This window comes from Ceratocystis lukuohia (assembly GCF_044167205.1).
Source record: "Ceratocystis lukuohia strain C4212 chromosome Unknown Supercontig1_pilon, whole genome shotgun sequence".
Lineage (NCBI taxonomy): Eukaryota > Fungi > Ascomycota > Sordariomycetes > Microascales > Ceratocystidaceae > Ceratocystis > Ceratocystis lukuohia.
The window spans coordinates 485175-512487 of record NW_027263520.1 but is presented as its reverse complement, the minus strand read 5'-3'; the positions used below and the strand labels follow the sequence as shown (position 1 = coordinate 512487).

General features: G+C 47.9%; 7 protein-coding genes across 7 annotated transcripts; 4 read left to right on the top strand and 3 right to left on the bottom strand.

The window, feature by feature from the left end:
- Window positions 1-962: 962 nt before the first annotated feature.
- HOO65_010127 (uncharacterized protein) lies at window positions 963-3993 on the top strand (the record flags this gene model as incomplete). Its single annotated transcript, XM_071005384.1, has 2 exons — window positions 963-1433; window positions 1492-3993. The coding sequence occupies 2 exons, from the start codon at window positions 963-965 to the stop codon at window positions 3991-3993; spliced, it is 2973 nt and encodes a 990-aa protein (XP_070861949.1).
- Window positions 3994-5628: 1635 nt separating this feature from the next.
- On the top strand, window positions 5629-7394 carry HOO65_010126 (DNAJ domain containing protein; the record flags this gene model as incomplete). Its single annotated transcript, XM_071005679.1, has 2 exons — window positions 5629-5734; window positions 5944-7394. 2 exons carry the CDS (start codon window positions 5629-5631, stop codon window positions 7392-7394), a joined length of 1557 nt encoding a protein of 518 aa, XP_070861948.1.
- A 4008-nt stretch (window positions 7395-11402) lies between these two features.
- On the bottom strand, window positions 11403-12866 carry HOO65_010125 (Alkaline protease 1; the record flags this gene model as incomplete). Its single annotated transcript, XM_070999647.1, has 1 exon — window positions 11403-12866. The coding sequence occupies one exon, from the start codon at window positions 12864-12866 to the stop codon at window positions 11403-11405; it is 1464 nt and encodes a 487-aa protein (XP_070861947.1).
- Window positions 12867-17697: 4831 nt separating this feature from the next.
- On the bottom strand, window positions 17698-19296 carry HOO65_010124 (FAD binding domain-containing protein; the record flags this gene model as incomplete). Its single annotated transcript, XM_071005740.1, has 2 exons — window positions 17698-17720; window positions 17814-19296. 2 exons carry the CDS (start codon window positions 19294-19296, stop codon window positions 17698-17700), a joined length of 1506 nt encoding a protein of 501 aa, XP_070861946.1.
- A 2450-nt stretch (window positions 19297-21746) lies between these two features.
- On the top strand, window positions 21747-23685 carry HOO65_010123 (uncharacterized protein; the record flags this gene model as incomplete). Its single annotated transcript, XM_071005606.1, has 3 exons — window positions 21747-22971; window positions 23188-23331; window positions 23426-23685. The coding sequence occupies 3 exons, from the start codon at window positions 21747-21749 to the stop codon at window positions 23683-23685; spliced, it is 1629 nt and encodes a 542-aa protein (XP_070861945.1).
- A 993-nt stretch (window positions 23686-24678) lies between these two features.
- Window positions 24679-25800, bottom strand: HOO65_010122 (GPI mannosyltransferase 1; the record flags this gene model as incomplete). Its single annotated transcript, XM_071005988.1, has 2 exons — window positions 24679-24913; window positions 25040-25800. 2 exons carry the CDS (start codon window positions 25798-25800, stop codon window positions 24679-24681), a joined length of 996 nt encoding a protein of 331 aa, XP_070861944.1.
- Window positions 25801-26323: 523 nt separating this feature from the next.
- HOO65_010121 (Translin-associated protein X) lies at window positions 26324-27261 on the top strand (the record flags this gene model as incomplete). The annotated part of the gene is made up of 2 exons (XM_071006059.1): window positions 26324-26484; window positions 26619-27261. The coding sequence occupies 2 exons, from the start codon at window positions 26324-26326 to the stop codon at window positions 27259-27261; spliced, it is 804 nt and encodes a 267-aa protein (XP_070861943.1).
- Between the last annotated feature and the right edge of the window lie 52 nt (window positions 27262-27313).

The window sequence follows — 27313 nt, the reverse complement described above, 5'->3', positions numbered from 1 at the left end:
CTCAGTGGCATGGTCGGAAGCCAGGGATGTCAGGCTAAGACGAAGAACAAACATGACGGGATAGAGAACAAATACTTGTAGGGAAAAAAGGAGATCTGATCGGACCAGTCCCTCGCTCGCTGTTCCCCTTGTCATGCAACTTCACCGCCCACGTCGATTTAATCCGGGGATTCCTTTTCTTCTCCCTCCTCGTCTTTCTCCCTTCCTTTATTTTCTTCCCCTTTAACCGTTTTCCGTGCCTGATCTGCTGCTACTGACTGACCTGACAACCCTCTTTGTTGTTTTTGTTTCTGTGTCGCTGTGTCTCTGTGTGTCTTCTTCCTGCGTGTTGTCTTCCACCGCTGTCTTTGAATTCTCCATCGTCGGAATTCTTTGTTTGCTTGCGCTGGTTGTTTATTTTGGTTTAGCCGAGGATCTGCCTACCAATCACAGACCTGTATTTGGCCCCAAGTTTCTTGAGAAGCTAAAACTAAAAGTCTTACCTGGGAGTGCTTGACGCTAATTGGCTCAAGGGCCTGAAAATTCTCATCCATCACAACACTAGCAGAACGCACAGTACAAGCACAGCACAACACAAGATTGCAACATTGGTCCACTGGCGGGCCTAGCAGCGAGTTGAGTTGAGGGACAAGACGGAGTCTGATTATGGTTGTTATATTGGCTGTTGTTTTCTTTTTTTATACTCTCTTTTTTACTGCTTCCAGCTTGCCATCTCTGTGATTTTCACCTTCTTTTTTATCCCTACTGTGCTCTGTGCTTGTTTCTGTTGTTTTTTTGCTCTTCTACTGCTCAACCAGGCCTTTCCGCCTTTTAGCAGTGTTCTTCATAGCCTAAGCACCCTTCTCATAGTACCCTATAGCGCTCTCCACCTTATCGCTATAGCATCCTATAGCGCCCCTCCCACCCCCCCCATTCTCCATAATTCTCTGCCTTGGTTCCTGGGCAACTAAAGCTTCCCTTAGATGACCGAACAGCAGCCTCATCGTCGTCCAGGTCGCCTTGGGAATTCTTCGCACGTCTCGCCTGCTTCTTCTACCAATCGACTGCCGGCTGCGAGAATCCCCTCTAAATCCTCCACTACCACTACTGCCACCCGTTCGGTCTCGTCTCCCATCACACTGCTTGGAACTGCCTCACGAAGCTTCCGATCTTCATCGTCACATTCGCAGCCGTTACTGCTGTCGGCTAGTCCTAGGCGATCTTCGTCGGGTAGCACTATTTCTATAGCCAAGAGGGCTACCGCCACGACTGCTGCTACGTGTGCTCCTACCAGCCTTAAGCCCACTATCGCATCTCTAGCCCGTGGCTCTAATTTTGCCGCCCCTACAAAGTCCACGTCTGCCCGACTGTCGGCCTCGGCCTCTTCGCCTGCTGTTTCTCCCCTAGCGAAACAGCAATCTGCGGCTGCTCGTCGGCGAAGCACTCCAAACCCGGTTTCTTCCACTGCTGCTTCTCCTAGTATCGTGATCTTGCGAACTGCCTCAAAACCAGCGGCCTCTTCTTCTACCACATCCTCGGTCTCCTCCACTCGCCCCCCTTCGCCGCTCTCTTGGTCCTAGTCTACCCTTCGACCACCAACATGTTCACCAGTCATTGAAGCGCGGTGCTAAGTCAACTCTATCCGTTACCTCCCGCGCTTCCTCCTCGATTTCCACACTCTCAGCTGCCACTTTGCGCCCTGCGTCTCTCGATAATCACAACTTGCCGCCATCATTACCATCGTTGACCTCTACACAAGCCTCCCGTACAGCACCCCTAAACCCCGCTCCGCCTGCCATCACCTCTACCAAGTCTACCAAGTCAACCGTCAAGGCCGTGTCTAATCCACCGCCTAAACGCTCTTTGACAGCTTCTCCTGCTACCTCTCCTAGAAATCCTTCTGGCACTCTATCAACCACCTCCCCTGTTACAATGCCCGTCATCAAGGCAGTGGGCTCGGCCTCAGCCTCAGCCTCGGCTTCAAATCCATCTACAACTTCTAACTCTCGTACTCCCTTCGCCCCAAAAATCGCCGGCAAGCCTGCACGTCTTGGTTCTACCATATCTCCCATGGCTGCCAAAAAGAGGGCTAGTCTAACGGCTGCCAATGGCATAGTCAGTGTTTCATCATCGCCTATCCACGACAATCACTCGCAAATCAGCTCCAACAGCCCCAAGCTGACTAGCAATATCACTCCCCGTTCGGGCAGTCGTCAAAATCGCGTTGACAGTAACAACAATGCTCTTTCAGGGCCCTTGACACCAACACTCGAACGACACGACCATCTAGACGCTGATATACTTCGCCGCCAGGTTGTTGGCTTTGCTTCATCCCCCGCCACCCCGAAGGATGATCCCGATGCCAAGTTCTTTTATGCCAGTGACGTCAATGCCAAGTTACCCAGTGCTCCCCGACTGGCCCCGCCGCCCAAACAAACTGGGTTCTTTTACGCAAATGGCGGTGCTGTCGAGTCGTCCACATCCAAGATCTCTGGTCCATCTTCTGCTCCTCTCCTCAAGTCTTCACAGACAAATGATGACTTGTCAGGAAAGTTCTTTTATGCAAATGGGGCTCCCGAACCTGAGCCCAGCCACCGCTCGTCAATCTCAAGCTCCAGCGCTTCAACTACCTCCAAGTCAATGGGATCAAAGTTATCTACCTGCAACCTCCCATCTTCTCCCAGCCTTGTATCTGCTTCACGACCACTCTCGCCACCAAAGAAATCGAGCGGCAATGCTTCTTCGCTCAAGTCCGCCCCGCAAGCGAATAGCCCTGGCCCCCCCCTCAAACCGACGATCCAGACTCGTCCTGTATCTATTTCAAATCCTCCACCATATCTCCCTACTAATGGGCCTTCTAGTCAAAGGTCTAGTATGGATGCCAATCAAATTAGGGGTCATGGCCGAACTGGCTCAAACTTCTCTCAGTCAGAAATTGCTGGATCGCCAACTAGCACGCATTCTCAGCGGCCTCTATCGGTGTCGTCTAATGAGCCAATGCCGTCGCCACCCATTGCACATCCCGCCATGAACCTTGCTTCTATTTTGCAGGCAGCCGAAGAGTTTGAAGACTCCGGAGACTCGGACGCTGACCATACCTGCTGCTCTGACTCGGAAATTGATTCAGACAGTGAAATTGACGGGCCCTCGGCAATAGTCAGTGACTCTGTCATCAACGCAAGAAGCCAGCGCAAGGTGCAAGATCTTGAGATACGGAACGCCTCACTTGAAGCCATCAACCGCACACTAGAACGTCAACTACGGAAACAGCAGTCAGAACTTCGCCGCTTCCGTCGATTAACACGCGGTGGCCATCTCGGTGCATCACCAGCAGGGCTCGAACTGCCATCACAAGATATCAGCATGCTCTCTGATATGACTGAAGAGAATGAGCAGGATGAATTGACACTCTTAGAAGACAAGGGCGCTACGCCTAGTGCTTCTAGTGCTTCTAATGCCCATACTGACAATCTCGACCCAACCGAGGATCTCGACGAATTTGACCTTGACTCTGAGAATGACAACATTGATGATGATTCATTTAGCTCCTCAAGTTCTTCTAACAGTACGCCGATTTCAGGTTCAGTACAAGAATCAAAGGCTCAACGAAGGCACACGCGTGACGAGCGGCGATTGCACCTCGACCTCTCTAAGCATCGCGAGCTGCTGATCGATAGCCAAAAAATAAACCAAAGCCTCAAACGTTGCCTTAACTGGACTGAGGAGCTGATCAAGGAAGGTCGCAAAGCGCTAGTCTATCAAGTGCACGTACCCGACACCAAGGTTGGTGGCCGTGTTCTAGATCCGTTAGATTTGGAGACAGACGACGAGGAGGCTGTGCGTGAGTATCCCGTGTTTTATCCGCGTACCGGTGCTGTTTCGCCATCAGTTGCAGACAGCGTAGGGGGGACGGATGATGGTGAGGGAGGGAGTGAAGATTCAGGCGGGGATACAGAGACGGAGACAGAGGTCGATACGCCAGTTGGTACGGTGAAAGCCGGTGCGAGCGAGTGAGAGGCGAGAGACAGGAGAAAGCAGTCCCTGTGTGATGTGATGCGATGCCATTTGTTTCTGTTTGTCTTTTCCATTTTTTTTGATGTTGATGTTGATTCCCCCCCACGCTTGTCTTTTTTTGTTGTTTCCTTCATATAACCACCATACTTCTACTTGTTTTATGTCTGCCAAATGACATTTGTACCTTTTTTTCTTGTCAGTTTTCTTCCTCGGCTCTTCCCTGGCGTTTTGTTTCTCATTATTGTTGTCTTGTTGGCTCTTCGCTATGCTTCATCCTAACTTCACGCCAACCTCTCTAACCACTATATTACTGCCATTCTTCCCTTCTGCTTTTTACGACCTTTGGATGACGGACGATATTTGCTTGCTTGGTTTTGTTATTTTTAAGAGACTGTTGATCGATGTGTTAGAACTGCCTGTTCTGTACAGAAGAGCGCCGCACCTACAATTTATGCACACTTGCAAATCCACCTACATATCAATATACACACGCATGACATGGACAAAGTGTATAGCCACTATATCAAGGTTCTCCTTAGCCTTGGTGACACTCTGTTCTTCTGGTCCTTCTATCATTCTGGATTGCTGATCTGGCTTCATCCTCTTTCCCTTCTCTGGTCCATAAATGGCTTGTTCCCCATCTCTTCAGACAGGCTATGATCGAAGAGTGGCCCGGCCGTCGCGAAATCACAAGGCTGCCTTGACAATGCGCATAAAGTTGAAATGAAGTATGATAGTAGCGTACCAAAAGCGCGTGTTTCCAGCCGCTCAAATTATAGGAGCAGAGAGGGGGGGGGCAATGAATAGAGGTAGAAGGATAGGGACATAAATGAGTGTTTGTGTTTCAAAGCTTCTTACCACTATTTCCAAGAGGATGTTGTTAGCGCCACAGACTTCTGATGTCATTGAGGAGTTGGATACAGCAATAATAACGTGGCGTTATATGTGGCACCGGGCTCCTTCCTTTTTTCCACGTCCTTCGCTTTGTTCATTGCAACCAGCCAATTGTGGGGCCCTGTTTTTTCTTCCTTCCTTCCCTTTTTTTTCATTTCTATCATTGTTACCAAGGGAAAAAAAAAGAGAAAATGGAAGGTTCTGGCGTTTGGCTTGTGAATGTTTATAGGGTGGTTATCAATGCTAACATAAAATTGTCTGCCTGATGGTGAGAAATGCGTATGCCTAAGAAGAGGAGAGAGGCTGTGTACTGTAGGGCACAGTAAGAGAAGGAAAGAGGGAGGGAGACCTGATCAGGCAGAGATATTTTTCAAATATTTAATTTGTGTTAATATTTTGTTCATCATCAACATTTACCCCTCCATTTCTTCTTTCTTCCCTTTTACTAGAAAGCTGCACAAGGTCCCCGCCTTTTCTTCTCTCTAACTATCTTATTACTACTCTTCTCTACTACTATTTTTACTACTCTATTCTTTATTTTATTTTTATTCTCTTTTTTTTATTTTTTCTCCTCCGACCACCCAACCTTTTTCTTTCTTTTTTCTTTCCTTTTTCATCGTCTTCTCTTCCCTTTTCCTAACTTTGCCAAGTCGAATCCAAACAAATCTAAACGCTCGTCTCTCTTTCTTTTGTTTGCTTTCTTACTAATCCTCCTCATCACCTCCGATAGCACAATCTACAATGGTTGCTGATACGGCATACTACGATACGCTCGGCGTTGCGCCCACTGCAACCGAGCTGGAGATCAAGAAGGCTTATCGTAAAATGGCTATTGTGCATCATCCCGGTAACTTAACTTCCCATCTGCCCCCATCCCTTTGTCGTTATCCTCTCAGATTTCCGCATGTTGTTCGCGTTGTTTCTGTGTGGTATCTCGGTTATGCCTCCTCTGTGTCTAGATAGCTAGTCACCTGATTTCTATTTCTTCTCCGCTGGACAAACGTTATCCACTCTCAATCGCAAAATGCTAACTCACTCCTCATCGCCTCCCTCTAGACAAGAATCCCAACGATCCCACTGCTAGTGAAAAGTTCCAGAGCATTGGCGAAGCCTACCAAGTGTTATCAGACCCCGATCTCCGCAAAGCTTACGATAAGTATGGCAAGGACTCTGCTAAACCTCAAGAGGGGTTCGTCGACCCCTCCGAGTTTTTTACCTCTATTTTTGGCGGCGAGGCCTTCCTCGATTGGATTGGCGAGATTTCCCTTATGAAGGATCTTACTGCCACTATGGACATTGCCATGAACGAGGAGGAAGAAGCCGCCGCCGCTGCCGCTGCTGTCGAGGAGGAGTCCGCCTCAAAAAAACCGGATGCCCCCAAAGAAACCGCCCCTACTGCTGATGACGAGTTCCCTGGCATGGCGGAAGCCTTGAAGGCTAGTCTTCAGGATATTGAAGATAAGTCGGCCAAACCTGCCGACTCTCACTCCACCTCAACGCCCCAATCACCTACCAGCGCCTCGGCATCCGCCCCTGCCGCCGCGGCTGTGTCGCAAGAAGACGAGGAGAATAAGCCTGCCCTCCCCCCTCGCACTAATCAGGCTGGCGTCAATCGCAAGGCCATCCCTATCCGCCCAGCGCTTATGGCATCGGAGCACGTTGAGCCCGAAGCAACGTCAACTGACCTCAATGATGCCGAAAACAAAAAGAAAAAGGCTGGCCTGTCCAAGGAGCAGCGCGAGCAGCTAGCGGCGCTTGAGGCTGAGCGCCAGCGTGTGCGCGAGGAGCGTGTTACAAAGCTGTCACAAAAGCTTTTGGACCGTATCAGCGTGTGGACAGAGACTGACAAGAGCATTGATGTGACCAGAGCCTTCCAGACCAAGATGCAGCTCGAGGCAGAGGAGCTCAAAATGGAGTCCTTTGGCATTGATATCTTGCACGCCATCGGCCAGACGTATCTCAGCAAGGGCACAGCGCTACTGCGCAGCCAAAAGTTCTTTGGTATTGGTGGTTTCTTTAGTCGCATGAAGGACAAGGGAACACTGGTCAAGGACACCTGGAACACAATCAGCAGTGCCATTGATGCTCAAAACGAGATGGAAGCCATGGCCAAGATGGAGCAGCAGGGTGGTGAGGAGTGGACAGACGAGAAAAAGGCCGAGTACGAGCGCCGCGTCACAGGAAAGATCCTGACGGCTGCATGGCGCGGCAGCAAGTTTGAGATCCAAAGCGTGTTGCGTGAGGTGTGTGACACAGTCCTGGGCGATAAGAAGGTATCGAGCAACAAGCGGCTGGAACGCGCGCAGGCTCTTGTTCTCATTGGAGATATCTTTATCAAAACGCACCGCACGGCAGAGGAGGAAGGCGACTACCTCGTTTTTGAGCAGCTAGTAGCTGAGGCAGCGATCAAGAAGGAGAAGAAGAAGGAGCCCAAGGGCGGCAAGTCTAAGCATGAGCATGCTGCTGCTGCGACCGCAGCAAATGCCCCAAACGTGCCCAAGGCATGAGAGGTGGGCGAGTAGTCCATGTTGATGGCAGAAGATGATCATAGAGGAGGCGTTTTCTTTCCTTTTTCTCGTTTCGTTGATTGCTGTTTGTCGCACTCACTTGTTGATTCCCCGCTATTTTTATGTCTATATTTATTTTTCTTGATGTTGTAACAAAAAATCGAATCGTATTGGTTATTTGATTCGTTTCCTTGTCTGTGTACCAGGCGGAATATGTTATGTCATATGTCATAGATGTCATAGATGGCGTCACGCACCATTCACCACTTTGACGTAGCACAGCAAGAAACAGAAACAATCCAAGCTAGGCTAAGCTACTAGGGGGGGGGAATAGCTTCCTGGTATCTCCAAAGGGGCTAAATGGACAGATCTAGCAGAGCCCAGCCATAAGGGTATTCTATCTCTACTGTTTGTCTGCCTTTGTCTATGGTTGGTAGAGTCCTGCTTCTTTCCTATTTTGACACTTGCAGGCCCTGAGGTCCAAAAGCCCCACCTTTCCTATCTCTTTTGGTTCTTATTGTGATTGGCTGGATGGCGTCTCCTCTTCTCATTTCCTTTTTCATGTGCTGGAGAAGTCGCGCTGGTTGCCCTCTGTGCTTTTTGTGGGTTCGTAGTGGATTTCGGATAACAGACGTGAAATTTTTCTTTAGTCTCCATCTTTTTTCTTCTTTTTCTTCCTTCCGTTTGTAGGCTTGTCCCTCCCCGTTCGGGGTCCCTTATTAACTGATCACCAGCCTTCTTTCTCTTTTCCTTTTCCTTTCTTCTTCATCTTCATTACTTTGTCTCCTTTCATTTCCTTCTTCTTCTCTCCCCATTGCATCTCTTTTACATTTTTTTTTCCCTTATTCCACGAATCTTGTTTCTGTCTTTCTTAATGATAATAATACCCCCAAACGTCACATCACATTCTACTTAATCTTGCTCTAGCCTTACGGTTCTTTTTTTTCTTCTTTCTACCGTACCCTCTTCAGTACAACGTACTTTTTTTTTTATTTGCTTGAATCCTCCCCGCCCTCTCTCCGTCTAGCCAGCTGTCCCCTTTTTCTCCTTCTTTTTCTTCCTACTATGAACTGCGCGTCACAATTTCTTTTCGGCTTGTAATTTATTACGTTTCTGTTTATTATATTCTATTCTTCCCTATCTACTGCACAAAATCTCATCCCGTGCGTGCCTTTTCTACTTCTCTTCTATTTACAGTCATAATGGGCAAGCTCTACTATCTTTTCCATCCTAACCAGCTTCGGTCTATCATCCAATGGTAAGTCAAAGTAACAACCTTCTTTCCACTTGCGTTTTACACTTCTCCCATCCCATAGCCATCTCGGAACCTGTATCTTTGCCCTCACTTTTCAAGCTACCCAGTCTGCCGATTGGTCAGTCGTTTGCATTTATTACTCTTTATATTTCTTGTCTACAGTTGGGTTCTTACCTTTGCTGGCATCCGTGATCTGCTCGCCACTCTACACAAAATCTAACAATTTTTTCTTTCTGTTACTTAGGAAACTTTGGCATGATCCTGTCCACAGACGCGACCCCTCCAAAGAGTCGCCTACCTTGCAAAGCTGCTTCAAGTTCCTCGACCTAACCAGTCGCAGCTTCGCCGCTGTCATTAAAGAGCTGAACCCGGAGCTCTTGGTTCCCGTAGCTCTCTTTTACCTAATCCTCAGAGGCCTCGACACCGTCGAAGATGATATGACCATACCGATTGCTACCAAGGAGCCTATTCTACGCACGTTCTGGCAAATTCTTGAAAAAGATGGCTGGACGTTTAGTGATAATGGTCCCAACGAAAAGGACCGTGAGCTTCTCGTCCATTTCGACGATATCATTCACGAGTATAAGCTAGTCAAGCCTGAATACCGTGAAATCATCACTGATATAACCAAAAAAATGGGAAACGGCATGGCTGACTATGCCCTCAATGCTGAGCATAATATCAATGGCGTTGCCACCATTCCCGAGTACGAGAAATACTGCCACTATGTGGCGGGTCTGGTCGGCGAGGGCCTAACCCGTCTGTTTGTGACAGCCGATTTCGCGAATCGCGTTCTCCTTGACAGGCCCCAATTAACCGAGTCGATGGGTCAGTTTCTTCAAAAGACGAACATTATCCGTGACGTGCGCGAGGACTTTGATGACAAACGTCGTTTTTGGCCCAAAGAAATTTGGGGCAAGCACTTTGAGAAGTGGGATGACTTGTTCGATCCTAAAAACCTGGAAAAGGCTATTTGGGTATCGTCGGAAATGGTTCTCAATGCCCTAGGCAATTTAGAAGATTGTCTGTACTACATGTCTGCTGTTAAGGACCAAAGTGTCTTCAACTTTGTGGCTATTCCCCAGAGCATGGCCATAGCTACCCTAGAGCTCGTCTTCCGCAATCCCGAAATCTTCAATCGCAACATTAAGATTAGCAAGGGCGATGCCTGTCAGCTTATGACAGAGTCTACTCAAGATCTCCGCACACTCTACGGCGCTTTCCGCCGCTATGTGCGGAAAATACATCATAAGAACGACCCTCGCGACCCTTGCTACGTCAAAATCAGCACGGCTTGCGCTCGTATTGAGCAGGTCATTGAAACTATTTTCCCATCTCAGACCCTGAAATCTACCAAGACTGCCTCGTCGTCGAATGACGGGCTTATGTTCATGGTCACTGTCGTCGGCATGACCGTTGTTTTGGGCTTGATCATGGTATGTCTCACTCTTTTATATTTTGTGATACTTTGCGTGTCTATATATCCCACTGCTAACCTTGCATCCCTCTTTAGGTTGCGTTTGCCTTTGGCTTCAGCATTCTCCTTGGCAAATACTTCCCTGATACAACCGCTTCGTTGCATGACGTTGTTTCCAGTGCTACCAAAGCCGTTACTAGCACTGCCTCTGCAATCAAAGAAGAGCTGTAAAGCTCTTGTGTTTTCGCCTTATCTTGGCCTTTTCTTTCAGCACATTTTTTTTTATCTGACACGACACTTATCTTACTACACACTTGATATCTCACGCATCTAGATCGCGAGACCGATGATAATGATGCGACGGCCTGGAGTCAAGCAAGGCCAAAGGCGTTTATACTGACTTCATGGACAGGAGAGGCGGTATTACTTTCTTATTGCGTTGCTGGTGCCGTTTCTTTTTTTTTCCCTCCTTTGCTATCGCTACTAATACCATGATGATATTTCCCTGGCATCTGTGAATCTCATCTATTGTCCTACGATGAATTCTGGATTGTTCTTTTCGCCTTTCGTTCCCTCCCCTAACTAGCCGAAAACATTGAGTGAAGCCACGACAAACGTGATACGATGCGACATGAATGTATTTTGTTGGTTGATGCAACTGTTCTCTTAGCACGGATGTCAAATTGCAATCCAGTCCTTTTGATGACTGTGGTTGTGCCGAAGAAGTGCTTATATCAAACTTGATGCTTGTCTTGGTGCTCTTTTCTTACCGTGTTCTTCCTTCGAACACCTCAGTTTTGGGAGAGCCATGCACTGAGCTAGCAGACAATTCTTTTATTCATATCTTTTTTGCAACTTTTTTTTTTCACCCTTCCTTCACTTGCATATGCTCCGTAGATAATTGAATGAACAAAATATTTTATAATCAAAAGAAAATATTCAAAGCAGCTCAACGGACATGCACGTTCTCGGTTATGTAGAGTATCAAAACGACTTCATTATAGGGAGATAGGAAAGGTGGGGGGGGCACAGGCAGAGTAATATTCCTAATGCTACACGGCGAAATGTGGAGGACAAAGGGATGGCATTCAGGTTACACGGGGACAGAAAATGTGGGGAAGTCCATGATTTCTAGAATCAATGCCCGGTGACAAATGGGGCGACGGCAGGAGGGGGGACTACAGTAGTTTGTCGAGTCCAAGAGGCTGAAATTTGAGATGCTAAAGATAAATAAAGGGAAAAATAGACAAAGAAAAGTATGTTTAAAAACAAAGGAAACATAAGGCGAGAAAGCAAAATGTAGAAGGAGCCTGCTAACCCTTAGTTCCTTCCTATTTTAACCCTGGGCACCGTTGTAGGCGATCAGGGTAGTCGTGCCTGGTATGTCGTCCTTGACGACAGCACCACCTTCCTTGGCCAGCTCTTTGAGACGTAGAGTCAGAGCGTCAACGCTAGTAATGCCTTCGGCAGCCATGATAGTAGCAGCCAGGCCGGCGACATGGGGTGACGCCATGGAAGTACCGGACAGGGTCTGGGTGTCGGTATCGGACTTGATGCCGCAGCTGGTGACATTAACACCAGGACCGAAGATATCAAGTACGGAGCCGAAGTTGGAAAATGATGCAATGGTGTCATCAGTCGCATCGATGGCACCGACGGTGATGGCACTAGGGGCAGAGGCGGGAGACGAGTTCTTGGCATCAACGCCCTCGTTGCCAGCAGCTACGACAGGAACAACACCGGCGACGCGCAGCGCCTCGATGGCGTCGTTCATAGCCTGCGAGAAGGTGCCACCAAGCGACATGTTCATGATAGCCTTGCCAGAGCGGTTGTTGGCCTCGACATCGTCGACAATCCACTGCATACCCTCGACGACAGTGGCAGTGTCACCACCGCCCTGGGCATCAAGGACCTTGACAGCAACGAGGTTGGCGTTCTTGGCCGCGCCAAAGGTACGGCCAGCGATGGTACCAGCCACATGCGAGCCGTGGCCATTGTCGTCGGTGTCAGTCGAGCCGTCAACAAAGTTGGCACCGAAGATGGCACGACCGCGGTACTCGGTGTGGGTCACGCGGATACCAGTGTCAACGACGTAGGCGGTAATGCCGGTGCCGCTGGTCGAGTCGAAAGTGTAGCGTGTAGACGAGACGGATTGGGTTTCAAGGTCTTTGTTAGAAAGGCGCACAAGACCCAGGGGGGCATTTAGCTGGGCAGTCAGCGTGGACGCCTTGACATTGGTGACGGCCTCGACATAGGCAACCTCGGGTTCGGCCATGATAGACACCATCATGTCATTATCGGAGTCAAGGGTCATGGCGCTGAAGCGGCCATGGTTGACACTGTAGGTCTTGACTTTCGTGGACAGCTGACGACCGTTAATACCACGCTTGCGCAGGTTGCGCTTGGCGATAGAGGCAATCAACATGTTTTGCTTGGAGGTGATGGTGTCGCTGTCAAAGGTGTTGTTGTAGACGACCATGTAGCGATCAGGGACGCAATTAGGATCACCAGCGTTAAGCACAGAGTAGGTGTTAGAGCTGGTAGAAACGGTGGTGGGAACGGTAGAGGGGACCGCGGATTCCGTGGGGTTGGCAATGCTAGGCAGCCCAGTGCCAGCGGGAAGGCCTGTGAACGCAGAGCTGTCACGGTCATCACTAGATCCAGCACGGTATCCGCCTCTGGTTCTGCCGCCAGGGCTGCCGCCGCCAAAGATAGGGCCAGCCATAGCAGTGGGAAGAGACCACATGACGGCCAGGCCGAAGAGTCTCCGCAGAGACATGTTCTTGTGTGATGAAGCCATGGTTATGAAGGAGAAGGGCTTAATTAACGAAGAGAAGGAATGAGAGAAAAGAGAACGGAAGGGATTTATATGGACAAGAGAATGTGAATATCAAAAGCAAAGAAGCAGAATAAGATATACTAAGGAAGGGATAAAACGTCTAGACCAGCTACCGCTTTGAGGGGGACAAGACAACTGAAGAAAAGAAGAAAAGAAAATAAGAGCAAGAGAAAGAATAGAAAAAGAAAAAGAAAAGAGAAAAAAGAAGCAAAGATGACAGTCGGACCAAGCAGACTTTGTTGTTGGTGGTGGTATTAAGTTAAGAAGACGAGAAGCAAAAAGAACGGACGGGGGGGGGGACTTCTTGATATAAGCCAGACAGGGTAGAGACAGGCAGAAGACGGATCACGGCCTTGGGTTCCTAACGCAAGCCGGGAAGAGACAGAAAAGAGAAGAGTAATATATTTCTATATTTCTCTGCGTTGCCTTTTCGATCGATGTGTTGATTCGTGATAGCTTCACCTTGGCTCGCTCGCTGTTCGTCGTCTTAATAAGATAAAATATAAAAATATAAAATACGGCCACAAACGACAACGACAAAGAGAAAAGTCCTCCAGAGGCTTTTTTCCTTTTCTTGAGGATTTTTTTTTTTTTTTTTTCTTACAAAAGGAGGGGAAGAAGAACAAGAGAAGAGAAGAAAATAAAGGTACAAGAAAGAAGTGAAGAAGGAGACTTGGACGGCAGGAAGAAGGGAAGGGGAGAGAAAGAAGAAGAGGAGAGAAGAAAAGCAGAAGAAGAACAAGAAGGGGATGAAGCGCCGGTTAAGAAGAGACAGAATCACAACTCACAAAACGAATATAAAATATTAAAAAGGTGAAACAAAAGCTGGCCTGCGAGATAAAAGGGCACCCCCAAAACAGCGCACGCACATACGACGACAGGCAGGCAGGACAGGACCGACAGGACCGACAGAAACAAGCACATTGGAGGCTAAGAGCCCAGCAGCAGAGACGTAGTAGAGACAGCCGGGTGGACAAACAGTCAGAATAGAGTGCGTGCTGTGTCTAGGCTCCCCTCCCCTCCATCTCTCCCTCTCTCCCTCTCTCCCTCTCCCCTCCTGCTGGCCGCCGTCGCCTTCCTCCTGGCACCCTGTTACTTACTTGTTCCTGTGTTCGGCTGTGATACTTTCTTGACACCCCCTGTCCCTGTCTGTTGTCTTCTGCACCTTGCTTATTTGTTGGGCTACTGTTACAGAAGCAAAGAGCGAGAGCGAGTGTCATTTTATTGTATTTTCTTTCCGGTGCATTTCACACCAACAACTGTGCTTTTTTTCCTTTTCCTTTTCTCCAACCCTGCTAGTTTGCTAGATCACGTCGTCACCCCGTCCTTTTCCCTCCACCTTCTTCTTGATCGCTGTTGCAAAGTCTGTCTGCCAGCGTTGCTCATTGCGTGTACACCCTAGTGGTAAGAGAATCTGGGAGATCAGGAAAAGAGGCGGAACTCCCTCCAGCTTCGCCTTCTTCCTCTTAGCCGCCCGGCCTTTTTCGTCAGCATTTCTCCTTTTCTCTTCTCCCTCTATTCTTCCTTCAGTGCCCCAGCGGCTCGGCCCTGTTGTACACCGGTGCAGCCAACGCCGCCCCCTTGTTTGCTTATGCAAGTATTGTAAACGCTTGGCTTTTATGAATTGCTTGGGCTGGCTGTTAGCTCAGTGGGCCAAGAAGGGCCCCCTTAGAAAGCCAGGCTCGGAGCGTGTTAGTCGGGGCCCTCTATTTACAGGCTCCCCACCCCTATACCCCTCTGTAATATCAGTGCATCCAGTGTCTCCACCTGTAAGCATCCGTTCCACAGGCTTATACCTTCTGTAACTCTAGCCTGCCCCTGCAACCGCCCCGCCCATGTAGTCTGTTTTAGCGGTGGTCTGAGCTGAGCTGAGCTGTGCGTATGTGCATGCGTATACGTGCCTTGCAGAAGAAGAAAGTCTGAAGCTCGCTCTTGTTCGTCTCCCTTCCTCCCTTCCCTCACTGTGCTCAAGAGGCTGACAGACACCACAGGGCCTGCATCATGTAGCACTGCCATTGGCGACGGTTGGCCAGGGAAGAAGACAACATCAGCAAGCAAGCAGAGTAAGACAGAACACAGCAAGGCAACATGAAACCCAAGCAAGCCATCTTCAGTCTTCCTCTACCCATCGCATTTTTTCTGTTCGCCCGTGACAAGCGAGATCTTTATCTATGTATATCTGTACCTGTTTGTGTTCCTCTGTGCCAAGAGTTACAGTGCACGTTTTACAGGCTCACATGTTCTCACACCAACCCAGCTCTATCCTCCGCAGAAGGGATGTTGAAGAGGGTTTCTCTCCTCAAAAAAAAAAGGCCAAGCCTTTTGGCAGGTTGATATGCAGGATTTGTCCGAGGGGCTAGAGAAAGAGGAAGAGAAGGAAAGGTGAAGCTCGGTACAACCACTTGCTCAGGGTTGTCTGGTTCTAGGGTTGACACACAGCAGCCGCCCTGTGGCACTAGAAACCCTGTCGCTGCTCCCTATTTATTCCCACTGTCTCTTGTTTTCTTTGCTCCTGCCTGCCCTGACTCGTCCTACTGGCTGCTGACTGTCGCTTTGACGCCAGACATAGGATGTAATGTCTCTGTGTCCCTTTTGCCAAAATGCTAAGGTGGCTGCTTATTGGTTAGGCCCACAGCGCCCCTCCTCACTTTTCTCCTGGTGATACAATACCAAGAGACGACGACGACGACGACAACCAAATGCAGCGGAGACGGCGGGCTTGGCTGGGTTGTGGGACTGACGTAGATAGAGCTGAGGGCAGGCACATTATTTGTGTTTCGTGGTATATCTGGATAAAAAAAGCATTCAAAACAAACCCCGTCCAAGCAGACGCAGAGCAGAAGCATCCGGGCCCAAGCCAGACGGCCGGTGAGCCAAGACATTGGATCAGGAACAGGAAGAAGCCGAGAGGGAATGTAACAACAGCCAGCCAGCAAATGTCAGTTAAATAGCAAGCTCATCTACTTACTTCTCTTACTCTCACTCTCTTGTCTGTTGCCTCCTCTACTTTCTTTCTCTTGGCCCTCCCCCCCTCCGCTTCGAAACACTAGTCTGCATGAAAAGGAGAAAAGTCGAGACAAGAAGAAAGTATAAGCACAAGGGCAGAAAGGAAGAAAAAAAACCAGAGAAAGCTCCGAAAGCCTTGAGCCCTCTTCTTTTCTTGGCAGCCTTTGTTTCAGCTTTGGTTATAAGTGGGAGAAAGGCAGGGGAGAGAAATATCAAGCTTGAAGGGAGGGGGGCCTAAAAATGGCGTCCAGGCTTCAGTGGGGACTTCTGTAGTATAGCCTGCAGGGCCCTGTATTACAGTGGACTAGGCATTGTTTCTTTCCCTACTCAACCCGGCTTACCAGTAGCAACTAAGCACACAGAAGTAAGCACTGCTATGTTAGTATCTCTTCTTTGTCAGGTTCGTTATTCTCTTTTATTGTTTTTTTATTTTATTTTATTTTCTCCGACTTTCCCTCAGACTATCCCTGCTGTCCTGTCTTCTTCCTTTCGATTTGTGGTGTTTTATGTATAAACTCAATGTCTGGACTGCGGTTTGATCGACAAGGAGAAGACCTAAACGACGAGAAGAGCATTAAGGCTGAGCCCAAGGTCGAGAGTAGATATAAAGTCCGTAAAAAGTTACAAAAAAGCACCCGGAAACGTTGATCGCCCTCTTCACTCGTTGACTACCAGCTGATCGGACACCCTCTTGTCTTGTCTTGACTGTTACGCATTCTTCTTTACGTCTTCGTTTTCTCTCTCTCTGCCATGTGTCAAAAATGCATACAACCTTTTAGCCTTGTCTATATAGCCTGGCCTGACCCAGCTCTAATAGTCTGATTCTGGCTTTGACTCTGGCCAGGTCTGGCCTGGCCTGGTCTGGCCCAGTCTTGGGGTGGTGGGTCCAGGGCCACGCAACTGAAATACACTTCTCCCTTTCGAGATAGGCCCTGTCTTGTCCTCCTGGCTAGGTTATCTAGGTTATTCTTTCCTGCCGCTTTATCCCCCCCCCCCCATTTTGCAGTATCTTTGTTCTTTTGTCCGTAGACGTTCAATATATTCCAATTCGTTTATCCTTTTGCTGTAGTTGAGCACTAGCATCTACCAGGATGACTAATCGGGGATGTACAAGTTTATATGACCGGTTGGCCAACTCTGGGCCTACGTCAACGCAGACGACTTCACTCCTGTTTTTATGTTACTCTACTGGCACCATACATACGAGCCTCTCCCTCTTCATTCGTCTCTGTAAACGGAATTAGACAGGACTTGGAACAATGACAGACCCCTTCCCTGCCCCCAACTCCTAAGCCCCCATATCTCGAACTTCTCTCTTTTTTATTTTTTTGGTCAAACGGGCGAAACAATCCATAGCTATCCTCCTCTCCTTGACTCTATTTGATCTTTGCTTTTTACTCTTTTTGTTGTCTCTCTCTTCTCTCTCTTCTCTCTCACACCCTGCCTCCCTCTGTATTATATCTTGTCAACTTTGGCTCAACTGTGATGTGGATGATCTAGAACCTGTCCTTGTCTTTTTTTGTCTCCAACAGTCAGTCAAAAGTGCTATTTCTTCCCAAGTCAGTGCATACGTGATTTTGTGTTTGGGCATTCCTAAGTAAAGAAAAAAAAGAAATTGATCATAATTATCTTGAATCAAGCTATGGCTTCTTCTCCTCCGGCTTTTCTTCTACCATCAGCGGCACAGCCCATTAAATCACAGCAATTCCCCACTCCATTCAACACTGAAGGGCTTCGGAAAGTTTAAACGAGGGGGAAAATGTTATGATTGTCCTTTCTTGTCTTCTTACTGGGCATTGCCAGTGACAACTGAAAAAAGGTTAGCAACGACAAACGACAAGAGAGAGAGAGAGACAAAAAGAACAAAGGAAAAGAAAAAAAAAACACAAAAGAGAGACTTACCTTTCCAAGCAGAAATGCGCAGGCGACGGTGTGCCCAAATGTCTGAGCTGCGTAGAGCATGAACCACTCCCAAAAAGCCCGTCAACGGCCACTGCATGCGCAGTTGAGTCATGATGGAGCTTTGCTTGAACTCTTCTACGTCCACCTTCACCTTGTCATAAACCGTTGGCAGTGACGTCGCCTTGTACTTCTTGCGAAGATCATCGTACCAATCCTTACCATAAATTTTCCAAAATTCCTCCTGGGTATAGTATGCATGCGCATACAGCACCTTGCGTCCGCGAAGCTCAACTGCCTTCATCTCAAGATCACGGTTACGATGCGCACACTCGTAAATGTCCTTGGGTCCCATACCCCAGACACCTACATTCAGCATAGGGATCGCATTGCCGTCCTTGTCCGTGGTGTGGGGGTGGAAGGTAGGGCCCGGTACAGAAGGAAGCGGGCAAAGCCATAGAGGAAAAATCTTGAAGTCATCTGCAACGTAATGGATAAAGTCGCACACAGTATCGTACGGAAACGAAATGTCTTGCACAATCGTCAGACTTGAACTGTTAGTGCCTTGAAGAGCACGGTACAGAGGCCGCGTATGAAGCAGATCATCAAAAATGGCACGTGTGATCCGGTTGAAGGGGAGGAAGCCCCAGTACTCCAGCGCATGCTTGCCCATCCAAAAACTACCTCTGTCATACCGGAAGAGATACTCAACAAGGGGGATATAGTCAACGGCAATTTGAGTACGCGGCTGGCTCTGGGCATGAAGAAAGAACCAGTTGTCCCAGGGCTTGCTGAATGTCTTGACTCGCGAGCCAGGTGCCACGTCATCCGTGCTAGTGCCAATCATGACAACACCATGGTTACTTGAGTACATGATACCGTCAATATAGTCATTTGAGAGGTCCTTTGTCGCTTCCTTAACGGCAGAAACGGTGGACTCGATTGAATCATAGTGGTGATACGCCAGTCTGACATACTTTTTGGCGGGAATAAGGGAAACCGTGAGCTTAGTGACCACTCCCAAGGTGCCCAGCGCGCCACCAATACCACTGAAAAGATCTTCGTTCTCCGTTGGCGAAGAAATAATAACATCTCCGTTTCCCAAAACAACCTCAATCTCGGTAATCATATGGTCCAGGGAGTGATACTTCCACGAGCTGCTCTCGCCAGAAGATCCTGCAAACGAACCGCCAATAGTGATTCCCGGAAACTCCATAACAATGGAAGGAATTAGGCCGTGGGCGATTGTAGCCCTAACAAGAGCATCCATGCCAACGTTAGGTTCAACTGTGACAGTCATCTTCTTCTTGTCGACAGAAAGGACATGGCTCAAACCGCTAATGTCAACATAGTTGCCAGTGTGTGGGGGACGTGTGCTGTTGGACGAGCCGTGGAAAATACGGTACTTTTGGCCCTGTACATGAAACTTAGCAATAGATGCGGCTACTTTGCGCACAGCGGCATCATGATCGTAAGCGGAGAACATGATGAAGATGAGTAACTAACTCGGTCACTCGGTCAATGGCTTATTTTTTTGGGGCAACGATTATGATGGGAAAATTGTAAAGAAAAGGGGAGAGATGTGGAAATATAGAAAGAGAAAGTAAGAGGAAGACGAGAAAGAAATGGGTGCAGCAGTCGTCTTGATATACCCAAAACTTGGTGCCTTCCCTTCCTGCTATCCTATCATCACAAAGCAGTCGCTTGCGCCATCTCATTACTACTGCTGGCAGAAAAGGAAGGAATGACTTATGCTATTACGTTGGGATACAGTACAATTATATATCTATTAGTAACTACCAAGTCTAATCTAGCGCCTGAACGCGCTTTTGGCTTCGTTTTTGGTCGTCATGGTGGAGGTTGTTGAATACTTTGGTGATGTTGAATTAAATGTTACACGGCACAATTATAGGGTTATTAAGGGTTGATAAAGGAAAGCCTTGGCCTGTGGCGTCATATATGGTCTGTGCACGGGGCTTGGGCTTTTGTTAAACTGTAAGCAAGAAATTAAATACGCGAGCCCATTAAGAGTTTCTGGCTGATGATGTGTGTCAGGATGTTAATAGCCTAGCATGACATTGTTATGGGTGGGCCTTTATCCATTGTTAGCGGAAGGTGAAGAGAGACACCAAGCCGCAAGTCATGTGAGAAAGCACTGGAAGTAGCATCAAAGAAAGGAAGGGGAGGGCAAGCGCGCGTGGCTGAGGTAGTAAGAAAAAGCAAAAGCGGATACAAGAACAACAGAAGGTATTAATCCTCATCTTAGGCAGTTTCCTCGTATACAAGCCAAAATAACAACCAAGCCCCCAAAAAATCAAATACAAGGCAAACAAACAGACACACAAGGCAAGAGCTATATGTTTTTTCCTTTACATCCTGCTTCTTTAAGATTCTTTCGCTTTCTATGTCGTGTGATTCACACATAATATCCTAAAGTCTTTCAGAGTAACTACAAACTAATTGACAAAGACGCGTGCTTTACTTTTTTCCATTCAATTTCCGGTAACTGCCTTCTTGAGTCCTACTGTATACATACATATTGTTAAAAATCTGTAGTTTCAAAAGAAATTTCTGTAGCAGCCTCAGCTCAGTCTTCTAGCAAATTTGAACCTGTACATAGACGAACTAAGCCTTGTTAGAACTAACCATAGCCTCACTACAGAACTTGCTATCGCATTTGCTAGAAGCCAAAGTTTGTATACCCTGACAGCCGCATATTAGTGCAACACCCCAAATCATACCCTACCCTCTCATATCCTCACATTTTCTCCCTCTTCTTCTTTTCCTTCTGATCCTTTCCTTTTTATTATTTTCACTTACAACTTGTTGCCTTACCTGATTAGCGACGCAGCCAACCGCCCCTTTGCCCCCTTGCTGCCCTTTTCTACTTCCCTTTGCTATTAGCATTAAACGTGATGAATATGATGCCGTGCTGCAGTTGATGATGCCTTAACCAGCTGCCCACTAACACTAACACAGCTCGGCTTGTTCATCATCATTTTACATATACGTGCATCTTCTATCATTGCCATTTTCATCGTGATTGCCACTAATATCGCCTTATCCTCACTCCTCTTGAATTATTATTTCTGCCTTTTTACAATATTCCATATTCTCCATTCACTCTAGTGCTACCATCGACTTGATTTTTGGGCTGTGAGCGTCTTACATTACAGTAGGTCAATGCCCCCCCCCCCCGCCTCCCTTCTCCTCTGTTGGGTTTAATTACCTACCTACCCACGTTCATGGGATAGCCCAAGTCTTTTTTCTCTTGACATAGGGCTATGCTGCAGAATCGCTTGTTCTTTATTTCGTCATGCTAATAATTCTTTACCTTTACACACAACTCTAGGCTCTGGTTCTCTATTTACCTGTCTCTTGAAAACACCATCGACAGTAACGTCATCATCTACGCTATCATCGCCGCTGTTGATATTTTAATCCTGCATCGCGACAACTTGACTGCCTATTCGCAAAAATCGAAACTCACAGTCATTATATTAACCAAGGCCTCGCGCAAATCTCATCTTGGATACGCCAGCTCTAGGCCTGGACCCAGCTCTGGCTCTGATCAACCGGCAAACATAGGCACATAATCGCTCGGCAATACAAATATCTTGTTTACTTGGTCGTTTCCAACGCCCTCGGCTTCTGTCTCGTCTCGTTAGGAGAGCCGTCAAGGTTTAGGCTATACAGTGACAATATTGAGGGTGTTGCTGTCTACAAAATCCCACGATAACCAAACATCGCCATCAATCATATTTTGTTCCGGACATCCGAACACCCTGCTATCCCATATCTTGCATGTCGGCATACTCATTTCTTTCTTGCCTTTTGTCTTGATTGGGAGCACCCGTTATGTCCTCGTCCCCAAGCTCGAATACGTACTATTCCACATCGTACCCTATAAAAACGCCATTTCGATCCAATACAAACATGCTGCATGCCCCAGGCGAGTTTGATCATGACATGGACTATAACATGGATGACCACGATCATGAATTCACAACTGAGTTTTCCAACTTTGACTATCCTCCCACGGTTGACGTCAATAAGTCTGTCGCTAATCGCGAGTTTTCTTCTTTGATCAACGCTTCCACCGCACTCTTAAACACTGCCTCCTCAAATCCTGTTTCAGGCCCGCCTAGTCCGCCGCCTGATGGCCCGGGATCCTCTGAGTTTGCTCCGCCTACTCGCCCAAGCAGTACCCCATTTCCACACATCGTCTCCCGACAATTACTCCAGTTTGAGAAGTCGGATGCGAAAATGGCCAATACAACTACCGACCATGAGAAAAAGGCCATGGTACAGGATGGAGACAGCACTTCTGTCGCAACATGCGGTTTCTCACGCCTTCCCGTCGAAATTCATGAAGAAATCCTCGACTACGTATTCGGCTCTCAACCCGCGGCGCAACCATGTCTAGCCGGCGGTTTCAATAGTATTGCGGCTTCCTGGAATATTTCCACCCGGCGCTTCACCCGGAGCGATATATCAGACCTGGCGTTGGTTAGTCGTGTGTGGAGAGATCTGGTGCAAAGTCGTATATATCGCCACATTAAGCTGAGAGGCTCCGTCAACGCTATTATTGGTGCGGATAGTTGGTTTACACAGCACCCTTATCTTGCAAGCTACATTCGACATTTAGAGGTTTGGTTCCCTGTCTTTCAACCCGCTGCGGTAACTAATACTACCAACTCTGCCACTGCCATTGTGAGAATACCACCGAATCATAGCCCTACTTTGGATGGGTCTCCGAGACTCCCATATATTGCCCCAGACAGCAACTGTACCCTGGAAGATGTCTTCCTAATGATCAAGCGCCATTTGCCTAGCATTAAGGTGCTAAGTTTGGAAGGTGGTGACAGACGAAAGGCCCCCAAAGTGCAGAACCAGTCCTCTTCCTCACCTTCGGTCATACAGGATCTTGTCATATCATCAGTGCATACCCTAGTCACCAGAGGCCAGTGGAACCTTATCCGTAAGACTGAAGACTTCGCCTTTATTGTTGATCGTTTCCCCAATCTAGTGGAATGGCACAGTTCATACAGCAGGCAAAAGTCGAAGACATACATCACCATGGGTATGCTTATTTTGCCGTTTTTTCGCATGAAGATAAAGGTTCTGAACCTGCGAATGGAAAGCGAGTATCGGCGAGAACGTGCGTGCCCGCCGCTCTTTTTTCATAAAGTGTTAACGTTTGCCCATGTATGTCCTGAACTGGGCGCTATTGCAAAGTCTCTTGAGCATTTGACGTATACAGGAAGAATATGTCCATGTTTCTTCGGCCACCTAGCCCAACGAGAGTCAGAAACCATCCGCCATAGCTTGAAAACAATCGACATCACAGTGAAAAACGTCTGCCGATTTTATGAAGCTACCCCGGATGGTCCTAGTACAGGAACCGGTATCCAAGACGCCTTGTTCATTCAATATTTTGAGGGCTTGGTTATATCTGCAGTGAAATGTCTCGCTGAGGCCACTTCTGTGAATTATTTACGGATCCGATATGTTGACTTGGGTAAGAGGACTGGCCTCCTTTGTTGTTGTTGTTATTATTGAACCTAGTAGCGGCTTGCTAACCTTCTAATTCCATCACTGCATGGACTCGATAGACTCAGCTGTCCCTCCTTTGAACCCTTATTTCCTCATCAAGGATAACGAGTGTAGTGGAGTTTGGAGTAATGCTATTGTAGCGGAACTCCGCAAAAGCAGGCCCAGAATGACGTTCCCTGGATTGGACAGCAGCTGTCCGGTTGTCCGAACTAATGAAGATGGCGTTTTGGTTTTAAATCCAGACTTCAAAAGGGCAAAGGTTAAATCTTTCAAGATTTCAAACTATGCATACATCCAGCAAGCACTGAGTCCCGTCTAGGAAGGGAACACAGAAACGTTTGATTCTAATGATGAGCCAGGCCCTTCTGCAGTAAGCACTGTGTCCCTTGAGGACTATGTCCCCGTTCCTTGAGGGCTATCTTGATTGATCCATCTGTCTGCATGGCCTATTTCCAAATGTGAGACATCGTTATACTGTCGCAGCTTTGCCCAAACCATCACTGGCAACGGATTTATTCACACCTCGTTGCAACTATAGACGGCTTCCTATAAATACGCCTAATCATTCCCACAAATACCATATCTGGTAAGATTGGGTTATGTTACTACTTTCTTCTCTCTCGGCGTCTCCTCGTCACACTCTATGCCAATCAACAGCCGTCCATGTCTGTTTTTTTTTTTTTGCCTCTGCTGTCATCATAGGTCAATATGCGCTTGTATCTCTGACATGAGACTTCCTCATGTCTTTTTCATTCCTTGCTTCCATCTTGACTATTATTTCCTATGGGCGCTTTTATCCACAGCCCCTCCCTCTGTCATGTCGCGTGGACAAACTTATTTTTTGGTGTTGAAAGGTCGCCATAGTCATCAGCGAAAATGATGCTCTGATGTATATATACCGAAGCCTTCTGTGAATGTATTTTTCGAATCTCTAAAACTTTAGTTTGTCTTTTTTGTCTTGGCCAAAGACATAGACATCGCCTTTGTCTCTGATGTCCTTGAGTCGGCAAGGATAATTCCTAAAATCCAGCAGTTTACGAGGAAAAATATAATGCTAGCAATCCATAAACCTGGCACAAAAGTGCTCTCACCCATGAACTCAAGCTGGAAACCCTGTTGTAGCCATAGACTTTGGGAGATGATCCAGAGTAGTAGAGCCGTTACTCCAAGACGTGGCCGTGTGGTAAAAGGAGAGTTGGGCAAGCAAATGGGTAGAAAGATCATGTACCAGAGAAAGTACTAAGAAGAGAAGGTGGAATTAGAAAAAACAACGGGCAGGTAAGTAGAAGTGAGAGGGAAGCGGAAGAAAGGCTTAAGGACGTACCTGGCTTGTGCAAACCTTGTTGAACGTCACAAACGCAAAGGTCTGGGCCATCATAGAAGTCGCTAGATCACGCTTAGCCACAGCAATAGGGATGAGCAAGGTGGAGAGGAGAAGCTGTGGGATAAAGGCAACAGACTCAATGCGGAAAGTCGTGGTGCTGGGCTCTGCTGAAGTAAGGTACAGCAGAGTATTGTATACGCTGAAGTTATGGCGGTGGTCGACCCTTGTAATGTGGTGTAGATACGTGTGCAGCACAAAAGGGTAGCCATAACTTGAACAAGAGAGATTAGTTTTTAAGCATATGCTTGAAGAGGGGGGGGGGGGGGGGGTTTGATAGCGAGCAACTTACAGAGCATACATGGCAATATTGAGAGCCATGAAGGTAGCGAAACTAATCGCTGCAAATGAGACTCTCTGTGGTGTAACAAAGCCAAGTACACGCTGGGCTAGTCCAGCTGGTCTTTGCACAGTCTTGCTCGACCTCACAGCTGTATTTTCCATGTCCATCCACCATACAATAGCAGGAGCATATATGAATGGATAGATCTTGAAATGAACCGAAAAGCCTAGCACTAATGCCGCCAGTGTAAAGCGGCGTTTGGATACAGCCCAGAGCAACCCAGCCGTTAAGACACCTAATAGGCCCTCAGAGCTGCCACGTGTGCTAATTGTAGCGACCATGGGATTGAGCAACCAGATAGCGGCGTAGGCATGAGCACGAGCACTGCGCACACCCCGTGTGTACAAAACCTGGAGTAGAAACCAACCGGCTAGCAGGTCAGCAACAGCAAAGATGACCTTGCCGAAGGCAAAAAGCGCGACGGCAGCAGCGTTATTGCTAGAGACGGCAACGCTAGGGAGGAGAAGCCAGGCAAGCAACGGCGTGTAACGGTACGTCTCACGGTCGTATGGCGTGCCAGAGGCAGGTGATAGCGTGAAACGCGCGGCATCGGTGAATACAAGATAATCGATATCGGTGTACTTCACTGGCGTATTAGCATCTTGCCAGAGCCCATAGAGGAGGAGGGTAGCGCGTAGGAAGGCAGCAGATAGGAATAATGGGGTAGTCCTGAGGAGAGCCGAAGGGTAAAGACCAGAGATGAGAGACATGGTTAGACTAACGATGGAAGGAGAGGGATGGGGATAGAGGCATAAGGTTTGTAAGTGCAGGTTGGCTAGAAGAGATCGTTGGGTCTGCGATAAAGTATCGCAGCAATTGCAAGCTGCCTGTTTTCGGCTGTGTTTGCCCAATGCTAAAGTTCAGGGAGTGAACGAGGGTTGATCGTGAACTTGAATGATGTCGAAGGTGCACAATTAACAAGCCAACAAAGCGCTTTGTTTTGTGCAGGGGAATATATACATAGTATTATGATACGGAGTTATACTGCCACGTAGTTATACACACACTATGTAAGATATGCATAAATTTATGCGGGGATAAATGGTGCACAAGCTCATGACAAGGACTTTGTACAATGAAAAAACATGCAAGCTAGGAGTCAAACTCACACAAAAGGGCAGTTGTCAGATAGAAAAACAGCCTCTTGAAAAAAAGAAAAGAAAATTATCTGCCACATATATAATTTTCCTTTCTGTTTCATTTGGTAACTCAACTCTAGTCTCAGAAATAACAATGGCCGGAGTCAAGCGCAATGCCGACGGCAAAGACGTCACACCGCCAACTCGCTTTGGAGGCATGTTTGAGCAGTTCCGCGATGAGCTAGACGAGCACTATGATCGCAAGGAGCGCATAGTTAAGGCGAGTCGCGATGTCACTGCGGCGAGTAAGAAAATGTGAGTTGGCGTAGCTTTTGGGCGGGCTATTCACTAACGCCAGCCTTGCCCACTGCAGCTCATCAGCCAACTTGGCTTCTTGCATCACGACCAACTGTCATTCCCTCTCCCCAAAGCTAACCATGGCTATGTAGTATTTTCTCTCTCCAACGTGTGCGCTCCCTAAACAAGGATTTGCCGTCCCCTATTCAACGAGAAGTCGACCTGCGTCTAGCTGCGATCCGAACTAGTCTTGAGCCGGTTGCTGGTGATTTACAAGGCATCAACCGCTACCGCTACCACAACCAGATGCGCTGTCTAGAAGAGCTTGTGGAGGCGCTTTCATTCATGCATTACATCCGTACCCAGACGCTGATTAGCCCTGCACAGGCCCAAGCTGCTGTGCCTGTGCCTACAGTCTTACTCAACGAGCACGACTATCTGTACGGTATATTTGACCTGTTTGGCGAGATGATGCGCTTTGCCACCGTTGCGGCTGGCCGTACTGGCTCGTTGGGGGGTGTAGTCCAGCCTGCAGATGGGGGCGGTGACAAGACCCATGTAGACGGCGGGCAAGGCCGCAGTATGCTGGACGACATCCAGAATATGAGTGCCGAGTTTGAGTGTTTCCCAGAGGCCCCCGGCAAGGCGTATAGGATGAAAATGGAGGAGATGCGCAACTCAGTCAAAAAGGTCGAGGCATTGGGCTACGGCTTGGCCATTCGAAGGTCGGAACGGCCGAAGGGCTGGGTACCAGACCTGGACGTTGGGCCGGCACCCGAGGTGGAACAGGACTAGAATTCTCAAGCCAAATAACACTGGCCATATTTGACATGGCGGAAAGAAAATA